The sequence below is a fragment of the Anastrepha obliqua genome, chromosome 2, assembly GCF_027943255.1.
Source record: "Anastrepha obliqua isolate idAnaObli1 chromosome 2, idAnaObli1_1.0, whole genome shotgun sequence".
NCBI classification, from domain to species: Eukaryota; Metazoa; Arthropoda; class Insecta; order Diptera; family Tephritidae; genus Anastrepha; species Anastrepha obliqua.
Genome location: NC_072893.1, coordinates 80,168,094 through 80,180,223, shown reverse-complemented (window position 1 = coordinate 80,180,223; position 12,130 = coordinate 80,168,094). Strand labels below are relative to the sequence as shown.

General features: G+C 35.9%; 1 protein-coding gene across 4 annotated transcripts in view; it reads right to left on the bottom strand.

Moving 5' to 3' along the window:
- Nucleotides 1-12,130, bottom strand: part of LOC129238613 (GTPase-activating Rap/Ran-GAP domain-like protein 3) — a 265,804-nt gene that overhangs the window by 62,703 nt on the left and 190,971 nt on the right. For all 4 annotated transcript variants that reach the window (XM_054873691.1, XM_054873689.1, XM_054873688.1 and 1 more), the window contains 2 exons: nt 5,733-5,814; nt 1,682-1,800 (listed from right to left, as the gene is read on the bottom strand). In XM_054873691.1, the coding sequence (XP_054729666.1) occupies nt 1,682-1,800; nt 5,733-5,814 (201 nt within the window). The remainder of the gene's footprint in view (nt 1-1,681; nt 1,801-5,732; nt 5,815-12,130) is intronic.

The window sequence follows — 12,130 nt, the reverse complement described above, 5'->3', positions numbered from 1 at the left end:
TATATATGTAATGCGTTCATGCCTTAAATATGTTTTTCTGATACCAATAGTTCTAGTGCAATAGTTTTATTTTTGTTCTAAAAAAATTTAAAAATTTTTTTTCCAAAAAACACGAAAAGTCGAAGAAGGGTAGAAATTTACATTTTTTTTTCTTCGTATAGAATAAATATTTAAGTATATTTTGAGGCCTACTCCATGAAAATATAGGCACAATAAATTTTATAAGTCCTTTAGTAACTTTACCCAAATTGGTAACGAAATTGTTACTTCGAATCAAAAGGGGGTTCCAGAAATTTGAGGAAGCAGCTTCAGCAGTCTACAACATCAATTCCTGCTCTTATTTCAACGTGGTAGATCCTGGTAATACGAGTACCCATAACTGAAGATGAGGAATTCAATCCTGACTGTCCCAGGCCTAACGAAAGTGGACACTTCCAGGGGGCTACTTTTACATATACAGTTTAAAGGCCTCCCCAAAGGCTGCAAAAGGCGTCAGTTCTTCAGATTAGAAGCGGCATCACATCATGGAGTATCTGGTTATCTTGCCCGTGGAGCTCAGCAGATTATCTTTAGGCTTGTAACTTATGGATGAACTCCATGTCTTTGAAGCTACACATATATAAAAATGAATTTAAACCTGCGAGGAATACAGTCTCCCACATAAATGTGGAAAATCCACCTGCTACGGCAGCATGTACGTGGGATCTGGAGGTGCAGAATTTGTGTGCATATGAAAATAGTTCTACAACTGAAACCTGAGGCCAAATGTTCCATTCGGTACGATTGGAACCGATGATGATGATACTTTTAGCTCTTTTTTGCAATGGCTTAAATTTTGTTTAAAACAAGCTCTGTTTTCCTTTGAGCTCCAAAGTGAATTTTCTTCCAACAACGCTGATTGTGCTATGTGTTTTGTATTTTTTAGAAACAGGCTTCCAGCTCAATTAGAATTACAAGTGAATGACAACAGCTGAGAAATGTTTAGTTAAATCTTGATTTGAACAGGCGAATACAACTTTGATATTATGTATATTAATTTGGTGCAAAAGAAATTTAGTTCAAATTAAAGTGAAGTACTCTCGTGATACTACAGGGAAACTTTGATTTTCTTAGCATAAATTAAAAAACTTTTCACCCAATAGCTCGCATACAGCAACTGGAGAGAAGCAGTGGCATAGGATCTTGCTTGCGTGCTTAATTAATGATACTTATAATTAAACTTTCACTTATAATTACGTACTTTCTTTTTCCACGCACGTCTACTTATGCTCATATTAATGATAAACTACTTGGCTTGTTGCGGTGTGCGCCGTATGTAAACTTAATCAAACTTGAATATTTTGCGCCGACTAAAAAGTTAATAAGAACTATAATTTTCGTGGTGTATTGAACATTGGTACATTAAACACAAAATGGTAGTTATTTTTAAATTTGCGACTTTTTGAATTGCTTCTTAAATAGAAATTATCTGTGCTTACTGACAATTAGAAAAAAATCGCAAATATTATATAAAAACATATTTTTTTAAGTATTTCCGTGCGGCGGCGAAGTAGCAGAAACTTATTTGCCTTCTATCAGTAGATATGTACTTCGTAAATGAAAACGCTCATTGCCACCTCTAACCTTAATAACCTCTCCCCACCTCATTAAAATTAATTCAAATAAAAAAAGAGATGCTTACCTGCTTTCGAAACAATATTGCTCGATACATTGGTGCCCCCTGATGTCCCGACTCTTGTGAAACAACCGAAAGAAAGTATTGATTCTTCTCCGCATCGATGCCAACGTAATTTTGGTGCACTACAAAAACAAAAGCAAAAAAATAATATGGAAATTTAGTTTGCGAAAAGAACGCTAGCTGAATGGCATAAAGGGTGAAAAAACGAGTATAGTATATTATAACTAGTTGAGTGACTGTGGGGTTGACTGTGTGAATGACTGCTTGTCTGCTGATTGGCATTGTTGGCACGCTCACTCAAACACACTTACACACAAATTGTATAAAGCGATTGATTGAATAGACAGGAATCGAAAGGAGCAGCACGTACTTAGAAAATACAATATAAAGGACGAGGGAAAATACCTATTGTGAACATTACGCAAGGAGTTGAAGTGGATGGGTGTATGTGTGTGTGTCGCAATGAAAGTATCAATCTAGGTAACATTTGTTGGGGATGGCGGGGTTAGAGAGGGAAGGCTGGCTCATTTTTTTTATTTAGTTTTAGCCAAATTGGTTTGTTCAACTTTTAGATATCGCCGAATAAACAAAATAATCGAGATGAAGATATCAACTTTGAAGAAAATTGAGTTTTTGGTCGTAATTAAGTTCGTCATTAGGCAAAGAAAACCACCACAGATCATCACGAAAGAGATGTAATCAGTTTACGGATGTAACACGGTGTTAACTGCCCAAAAGTGCTAGAGATTGCCTTGATCTTCTTTGACTTGATTGCGCTTTGAGTAGTGATGGAAATAAAAGTCGATGGGAAGTAAGTGCAAAACGATATTCAGGACAGCACTGGGGCAAGTTCTACATGCTCCGGTGATGCCAATACCTGCAGTCTTTTGCACATTTCCCAGTTTAGTAATATTCGCTTCCCACCCAACCAGGAGCCATACGTTAAAATTGGCAGAACCACTACATCGTACATCCACAGCATGACTTTTTTCCGAACTAAATAACGCATTAACTTTCCTGCTTGGCTCCTGAGACATATCCATAGGTCTTTCCACCTCTAGTCTATCTAACGCAGTGGCAATCGACTCCGTCCTAATGTTATTAAAAGCACCCTCTATATCTACGAAGGCCGCTAAAGTGAATTGTTTGCCCTTCAGAGTTTATTCCACAGTCCAGTTTATTCCAGACCTCGTATTAGGCGGATTCCGTGGTTTTCCCCCTTCAGGTAGGCATGCTGCGTTGCTAGACTTGAAGGCCAGAAGTTTTTAGCCGAGTCGTGGCCCCTCCTCAACGCCTTGGGTATGAAAAGAACTCTCGTTTTTTTCAGTTGGCGGGGACGTGAATAAGAACGATACACGACATGTAGATTTCTTGCAGGACAGGAACCACCATGATACTTATTTTCTGAAGCATTACAGGCAGGATATCATCAAAACCAGGAGAGTTAAAGGGGGAAAACACGTGATTCTCACAACTGACAGGATAGATTTCAGAGAAACGTTGAGTAGCCCTACATGTCGACTCGTGTCGATAATTTTGCGTGGGGCAATAGATTTTTCCGAAAAATGATTATTTACCAAGATAGTCAAAGATTCTTCTGCAGTTTTAGCCCATTCCCTATATTCTCTTTTTAGAAGAGTTCTGCAGGTCCTTGAAAGGATCTTGTTTAGTCTGGCAGAATCCTTTATGGATTCAATGGATTTGCAGTAATATTTCCAGGAGTTGCGTTTCGCATATTTAATGGCTCTTTTGTGTTCATTTAAAATTACACGGTAAGTTTGTAAGTTTTTAGTTTGGTAGCACTCATTAGAAACCCTCCTAATATTTCTCTATTTAGCAGACCGTTATTCGGCACTCGGCGAATTTTACACAATCAGCTTCGGGTATGTTTACAAAAAAATTGAGTTTGTGTTGGCGATATACGAAAATAATCAACCAATGATACTTCGTTGCAGTCTGAACAACGAATGATTAGACGAGTGTATGAATATGTGTAAAATGATTGTGCAAATTTCGGCTGGCGATAAGATTGTATTAGTGCTATGCGAAAAAAATCAACACAATCTTCACTCATGTTGCTTCGTCGCTATTGAACAACGACTGATTCGACGAGTGTGTGAATGCATTGCCTGTGCAATTGTGCGAGTGATATACGGAAAAAATTAACACATTTCTCGTTCACGCTGCTTTGTTGCTATCTGAATAACAACTGATTGGACGAGTGTGTGAATACGAGTACATGGAAAATGATCGTGTAGAATTCGGGCGCCGAAGCCGAAGCTTTTTCACCATAGTTAAAGAGCAAACCTGGTAAATTTATCATCCTTGAGTTTGCCCCACTAAACAGTTTGCTTCTGTTTACATTAAATTGCTCACCGTAGAGTGGTGAAAAGCACAGGGTAATAAATGTTTTTAGTTTTATCAAGGCTTTCAGCTTGATACAAATCTTGATTATTTGTAAACCTTTATTAATTTGTCGAATGTATAGAATCGGGCTGTTATTCAATGTTGAAATTTTTTGTATAGAGTTTTCAAAATTAAATAGCTTAGGGGGGTTTCAAAAATAAAACTATTTTTAGAAGAATTGGATCAGCTTGTATGGAATGTAGGAAATGTAAAATGATTTTAAAATGCTTAAAGTATACTAGAAACTAAATGATCTATGAAATTCAGTAGGCCAGCAATTTTATTATTTATTTCGTGAAACGAAGAAGTGTTAGGGTAAAATGTGTATATATTTAATTTCGGTAATTGCTTCAAACACAGCAATAATTTTCATGAACAATATTTCAAAAACCATTAAAGCTATCTCCAATTATATTTATTATACCAATTTTTACATGAATAGCTCAAAAAGCAGCAACCTTCGATGACAAAAGATGCAAATTTTACAACGGGCTTAAGTCACCCAATCTATGAAAGACTTCATGAAAGAAAGGCGTCCTAATTATGTTTAGCCTCATCAACATTCATCGTAATCGGCGGTATCTTCAAAAAGGCTGAAATACCTTTGCAATTTATAGTCAAAAGCCCATTTGCCATCCTCCTCCTAAATCCGTGCAGTGATTTCGGAGTTTGCTATTATAAAATAAACTTATAAATAAATACAGACAAACGTATGAAGATAGCAGATTCTCTTGCATATCCCCAAAAAAGCTAAAACACATAACACTAAATCAAATACCGCCAACCAACACACCCACAAATGTATATTTCAATGCATCCATAGATTAAAGAAGACAACCTTCCAGCTAGATGGATATATCCATCCTAAAGTTAAGTACATAAATATCTACATATATACACACACATATATATATACTCATATTTCACATTCAAGCAAACGAGCTTTGACATTGTCGCAAGTACTTCTGCTGGCGGGATGGCATAAGTGGATCAAATAAGGAAAATTCAATAATAAGTGGGCCAAAGGAGCTGTTGCTTTTCTTGTGCGTCACCCTCAACCGCTTTGAATTTAAAATGAAATTGTGGCTAAGCGCCGTAAATGAATTTAAACCATTACTAAATCATTACAAGCGATATGCTTATGGACTATATTCACTTAATGCTTTCACATAGGTACATATGCATCCACTTATACAGGGTTAGCAGGAAAATCGTCCAGGAAGCCTTTTAAGGACATTATTATTTAGATGGTTTCTGATTGATATGGTTATATGAAAATATATATAAATTTAACCATTAAAGATTATTTAAAAAAAAAATGGTTTATTTCTTCTACGTCCACTTTTGTTGGAAATGATCTTAAATATATATGAGAACAACTTTTCCGGTAACCCTGTATATGTACATTGGTATGTGTATATCTGCTCGTATTGCATACGCTTACGATACTTTCTTATTCTTATTTTCCCTCCGGCTATTTTTGCGTATTGTTTGGCTATCAATCAAAAAAGGTCTTTTTTGATCTCGTAGTAATGACGGTTGAGTGCTAGCCAGCAAGCGAATGGGCGTGTACGCGCTCAATTATAGCCGTTGTCAAACTGTGATGAAGAGTATTTGAATTTTTTTTTTTTCTTGCCTGCATACTTACATTTGCCCAAAAAGTATTTGAAATACCAGCGTGTTTGATGTTCAGGGTTTTCCAGTATGGGTGTGCTGGGCGAGCCAAAGACCTGCAACAAACAAATGAAAGAAGGATACATATGTATTACTGTTCACTTACATATAAAGAAATTATATAGCGAAGAGAAAAAATAATAAAAACTTGTTAAATGTCAAGCCTAGAGTGTGCGAACAATCAATCAAATTGCAAAGGAAATTGGCATTGAATTACCCTTGTAAAAATATACACTTTTAGAACTCGGGTCAGAAGCAACAAGCGGCTAAGTCGAAAATCACGCTTCTGAGAAAAAACTCTAAAAGGGTGGTTAAGTTTCAAGGGCCGGTGTTGATTTTGAATCTAATACAATTTTTTTAGGAAATAATTGTCATTTCTCTTCATTATGATAATACTGGTATGGCTCAATTACGTGTGGAACAAATGGCCGCCGGGGGCCTCGGCGGTACACCTCCATCCGATGGTCCGAATTTGACGCTGAGGCATAATTGAGGTTCTACGCCGTTAATGTGCCGAATTATCTCATCCTTTAGCTCTTGAATTTCTGCTGGCTTATCGACGTACACCTTTTCTTTCAAATAACCCCAAAGAAAGAAGTCCAACGGTGTCAAGTCAGTCAAGTCACATGATCGTGGCGGCCAATTGACATCGCCGGGACGTGAGATTATTCGGCCATCAAATTTTTTGTCCAAAAGAGCCGTTGTTTCGTTAGCTGTGTGACAAGTGACACCGTCCTGTTGAAACCACATATCGTCCACATCCATATCTCCCAATTCGGGCCATAAAAAGTTCGTTACTCACGATACCGAACACTATTCACAGTAACTGCCTGACCGGCCTCATTTTGGAAAAAATACGGCCCAATGATGCCGACGGCCCATAAACCGCACCAAACAGTTACTCTTTGTGGGTGCATTGGTTTTTCGGCAATCGCTCTTGGACTATCATTAGCCCAAATGCGGCAATTCTGCTTATTGACGAATCGACAGTGGTGAAAATGTGCCTCTTCACTGAAGATGATTTTCCTTGATATGCATTTTGATTTGAACGCCCGTTTTCATAATAAGCCTGAATAACTTTAAGGCGTTGCTCGATTGTATATCTTTCCATGATTCAAATTGGGTTAGTCTGAAATTGAAAAATGTGAAATGAAGTGCAGAAAAAAACTTGAGGTTTAGGTGTGGTTTACACTCAACATCGGCTCTTGAAATTTAACCACCCTTTATAATAAAATGTATATAAAGAAAGAAATAATAAATTTGTGGCAATAACAGTGTTGTCTGTCAGAGCTCAAAAAGTAATCAATAATTAAACTCTGCAATAAGAAATTCTCTATAGCGTAGGGCTGAGTATATAAAGCAAGTTAGTATTTTCCAATTGTGGCCATTAAGTACATCTATTACTTATGCTTCATTTAGCTTCGCTGCATTTTGGTATCTTGTTCTGATCTCCTTCAGTACCGGACATCCTCCTAAGGTACATATCTGTATGCACTGTGCTGTATATCTTCTTTTTCGTTTTAATTACAGAGGATGCAAATTTTCTGGGTATTTCCATACGTGCTTGCGTTAACTTTAGGTAACTATGGTACATCTTGCTTTGAAAATTGTTGTAATGTCAGCTAGTCGCATATCTTTTTTAATATATGGTTCCCCTTTTGAATAGTCTAAATGTTTATAACTTTGCGTCGCATTTGACTGTCCTTTTTTTCTTGCCATGTTGAGATCTTTTATTTTCATTTTGGTAAGAAGCTGCACACAGCGCTCTTGCGAAGCTGTAGCGGTGATGTTTTCTTCAAACTTCAGACTGAACTCCATGTTAATGCCGTTCAAATGCTTAAGTCAAAACACATTTTTACTAAAGATGCCTTGTGTTAGTTTGTGTGGGAGTCTGTTGCAATTGTATGTATAGATGGTTTTCCAGATATACTTCATGTATGTATATGGTAGTTCTAAAGAATACATGTGTCTATCTTCTAAATTAGTTTCTAGTGTTATTGCATACTTCGGAGTGAACGCGGATAGTTTGAGGATTCTTTTAATGAAGTAACGTTGAGTTTATTTACTTCATCAAATAAGTCATATCCCCAAACGTAAGTTTGTATCGCTCTGCATACCGCTTGGAACAGCTTGATTTAAATAAAATGCTAATATAAGATAAAGTAAAGAGTTCTAAACATTTTTTTCGATTTTTTTCGATGATGTAGCCTTTTTCTTTGATAACTTTTTGTTGATTTTGAAGGCAATCTCACAATGCACAACGACATTTGGTACAAAAGTCAATATGTTGAATCAATTAAACGCAAAAGAATGCTGTTTACATTAACAGGCTGCACTCGGAAGTAGGATTAAAGAAGTTAAACCAAATGAATTTTGCAAACCCTGTGCTTTGAAGCTAGTTTCCCCTGGAAGGTTGTTGTTTCAAACGTTATTTAATAAGCTTACTAAAAAGTAGGTATGTTGGCCACAATATTTTGAGAAATGCTAAAATTAATTTTCAAACTGCAATTACTCAAAAATGACTCAACCGAATGTATATTGTTTTTTGCTATAAAACTGTGATGCTCTACATTTCTTAAATTGATAAAATTAAAATTGTAGAACAAAAGTAACTTTTTTCTAATTTTTGTTTGTTTGTATGTATGCTTGTTATGTGCCATATTCCACTTAGCGGTAATAATCTGGCAAAGCAATAATAAAAAATGTATGCCTTTTGATTTCTATATCTGCTGACCTTATTTATTTTTTTTATATTTTTCATATAAGCAAGGAGGCGCAAAATTTATCATCCTATTTGGTTTTTGAATAACTTTTTTCCTAAATAAAAAAGAAACTTAGTGATGGAAGTCTTTATTTTAACCTCTACGCGCTCCATTACTTGTCTGTTATACTGTATAATGCGGCTGTCTAGCCCATAAGCGTCAAATATGATTCACGTATGACGCCATTTGCAAAAATCATAAGTCTTCCGATAGGGTGATAAATTTTGCCTCACCCATGTACTTTGCTTTAACGCCTAAATAGCTCATATTGGATATTTGCTAATATATATTTAACAAAATTCTTTCTTAACTTTTAACCGCTATTTGTGTGCAAAACGATGCACGACCTCAAAAGTTTTTAAATTTTTATGGAAAAGTATGGCCCGGCATTAATCGAATTCCTTGACTTCGTGGAGACTTTTAAATTGATATATTGAAAGAAAGTAGCATAAAAATATTTGTCATGCATTTTTTTTTTTAAAGTTACGTTGGCCACATTCATTCAGCATTTTCGATGCTTATGGGAAAATCTGTATTTTTTTAGTAGGGAAATTATCATACTTCAAGTTGACTTCTTGTGGGGGGCGAAGCTAGTTTTCACTAGTTGGGGAATAAAATACACGTACATAAAAGAGATGCAACAAAACAAAATAAGATGATCAATCAAAATATTTGTTAATTCAAGAAATAGGCACACACAGACTGCACACGCAAGGCAAATGGCTGTATTAATGAGACCAACCCGAACTGGAATATCAAGCAAAAATCAAATCTAAGTTAAAATTTCCTATCGAAAATTGGATTGTGCTTTTTAAAACCTACTAGAACCATTAAGCCGAGATCAAGTTCATCAGTAGCTTTGACTGATTTGTCATCTCGTGGGATTTGATCACCTGAACCGAAGTGGAGTACTTTCTCGAATAAAAGGAAGCCGAAGCTGTGCTATATGTTTTGAAGGTAGTTTTGATTTAAAAATAATATATTCAATCAAATATTTATATTAAAATATTTAAATCTTAATTTTCCACTTTTTAGTAAAGTGAAAATACGCAGATATGTCGAAAACGACACATGAGGGTAGGAAACATAATTTTTGAGGAGCAGTTGAATGCCTTTTGCTCCTCCTTGCAACCATAGAAATAATAATAATAAAATAGATAAAGGTTAATTCGACTTAACCGCTTTTTACTGGTAAGTATTATATAAGCCTTAGCTTTTATTTGGTGTTAACTTCCGTTTCCAAATTGAACTTGTTTCTTGTTGAATGTTTAGAAAATTATATAAGCAAATAATCAAGAATATTGTAAAAATAGAAAAAAAACAGTCGTTCTTACTTTGTCAATGTATAGCCTCATTGTTGATGAATCTGTTTTACAGGTGTCAAACTAAAGTTTAGCAGTGATAAAAAATGCGTGTGAGCTAATAATTTTGCCAACAAAATGAGTCCTCATTGCAAGCTGCTCGCATCTTATGATGTTGCGCTCCGAATATTCCTCATAGCAGTGAATAGGTGAGCGAGCAGAATTGTCGCATGTGAGGAGTTAGTACTGCACATGAAAAGTTTTACAAATGTCTAATGGGTGTATCTGTATTTGCCATGACAAGATCATTGGTCTGTACCGCTTTTGAGTATTTTGTTTTTATAAAAACTTTAGCCGAAATTCAGTGGAAAATTTGTCAATAACTGCCTAGAGTCCACTTATTCAAAAAAAAAAAAATAAAATAAAATATTGTAAAATATTTCAATAAGCAGAAATTTTATATACTAAGCATTGTTAATATATATAAATATTATTATTCAAATTGCTTTGCATATTTTCGTTTTAGGAATGAAAACGCTAAATGGAAGTGCATGAAAATATCAAAGATTGAGTGAAGAGAAGACCGTACAAAATTGTATATCATTTCCACGAAAATACCAGAGATAAAGCTTGAGTTTGGCTTTTGGTTGAACACGTTACCACAGCTGCCCCAAAAAGTACAGTATGCGCATAGTGGGCGTGCAGTGTGGTCAAACTAATAGTACATTTTCGGATAATTCACAGGAAGCTTTCAGCCAATAGCTGTGACTACATATGGTTTAACTTAAGGCAGTAACACTACTGAAAAATATTTCGCTCCAGAAGAGTTTTGAGGGTCGTTCCAAAAGTTCTTGTAAAGACAGAGAGGTGGCACTACTAGCGCGAGTCGAGTTTATGTTTAGTTAGTAGCATCTCTTGAAAGAACACAAACCAAGTTTCAGTCAGATCGGTATATATCTTTGTGCTTGGCAGTCGTGTGAATCGAGGATGTTGAGTGATTTTCCTTTTCCATCACGACAATGCACCAACTCACGGCTCAGCAGTTGTGGTCGCAAAATTAGTGGAAATAAGGTTTCAACTCATTTCACACTCCTGCGGACTACTATTTATTCCCCAAATTGAAGAAATGACGGGCAAGAAAAGGATTTTATTCAAAGGAGGTGGTGATTGTAGAAACGAAGGCCTATTTTTCAGCCTTCAGTCCTATTATTCGGAAGATATCAATGGTCTAGAACAGCGTTGGACGAAGTGTATCAGCCTAAAAAGAGAATATCAGTCTAGAAAAAGAATAAAAAAGGTTTTCCGCAAGTAAGGAAGTAGCCTTAATTTTTGCACTGACTACTAGGTGACACTCGCAGCTCTGCCCGCAAAGATTTTTCATTAAACATAACATATTCAGAGATAAGAAATTTCTTGTGGTCTACATATAGTTCTTCTTAATACTCAGTGCTTACTTTGTCTCTCTGTTCTATATACGGAAAAACCTATTTTTCATGACTCGTGGAAAGGAATTGAATGAAATCGAAAAACAACAAGTTTTGGGCCTTAGAAACTGTGGGAAAACACAAAGAGACATCTTAGAGGCTTGGGCATTAAAACTATTGCAAGAATAAGCTCACAGGCTGTCCGTTCAAAGCTTCTGTGACCACAAACGTGACCACTCTTACAAAATGGGCAGCATTTCCTGGAAATCTTAAATATAAAAAGCGAATTTCTAAGCCACCTCCGAAAAAAAAATACACAGAGTCAGAACTTAAATTAATGGAAGATTTCGTACAAAGAGGAACCATTTGGAATCCCATTTTATAATGTTGAGGGATTAAACATTAAACTAGAATCGCCAAGATGAATATCGTTGCTTCTGGTAGAACCTACTATAACTAGAGAAGCGAACAATGGGACCAAGGAGGAGGACTTGAGATGCTCTGGCCAGCATAAAAAAATTATTCAAATCGTTAGTTGCTCTGGCTTACATGGCTTCTTTCGTTGATAGCGCTTTCCGAATAAAAGCAAATCCAATTCCAACAACACGAGTCTTACGCCTAGAATTAAATCCTGAACTTTTGTTAAATCGTGAATTTGTCTCGACTCGGGAAAGCCGTTCATTTAAGATGACGATGAATTTAAGTAAATTATCACCAGTGCGTGGAAATAAATTCTTGCTGATACTAAAAGAACCTTGTTTAAATTGTTCCTCGTCGATTACCGCCTGTGATCAAAAAGGTATGGTCGGGGTCTGATGTAAAAAAATGTATTTCAATTTCGAAATATTTAAAATTTCTTCACATTTTTTTTGTTTTTGTGGCACT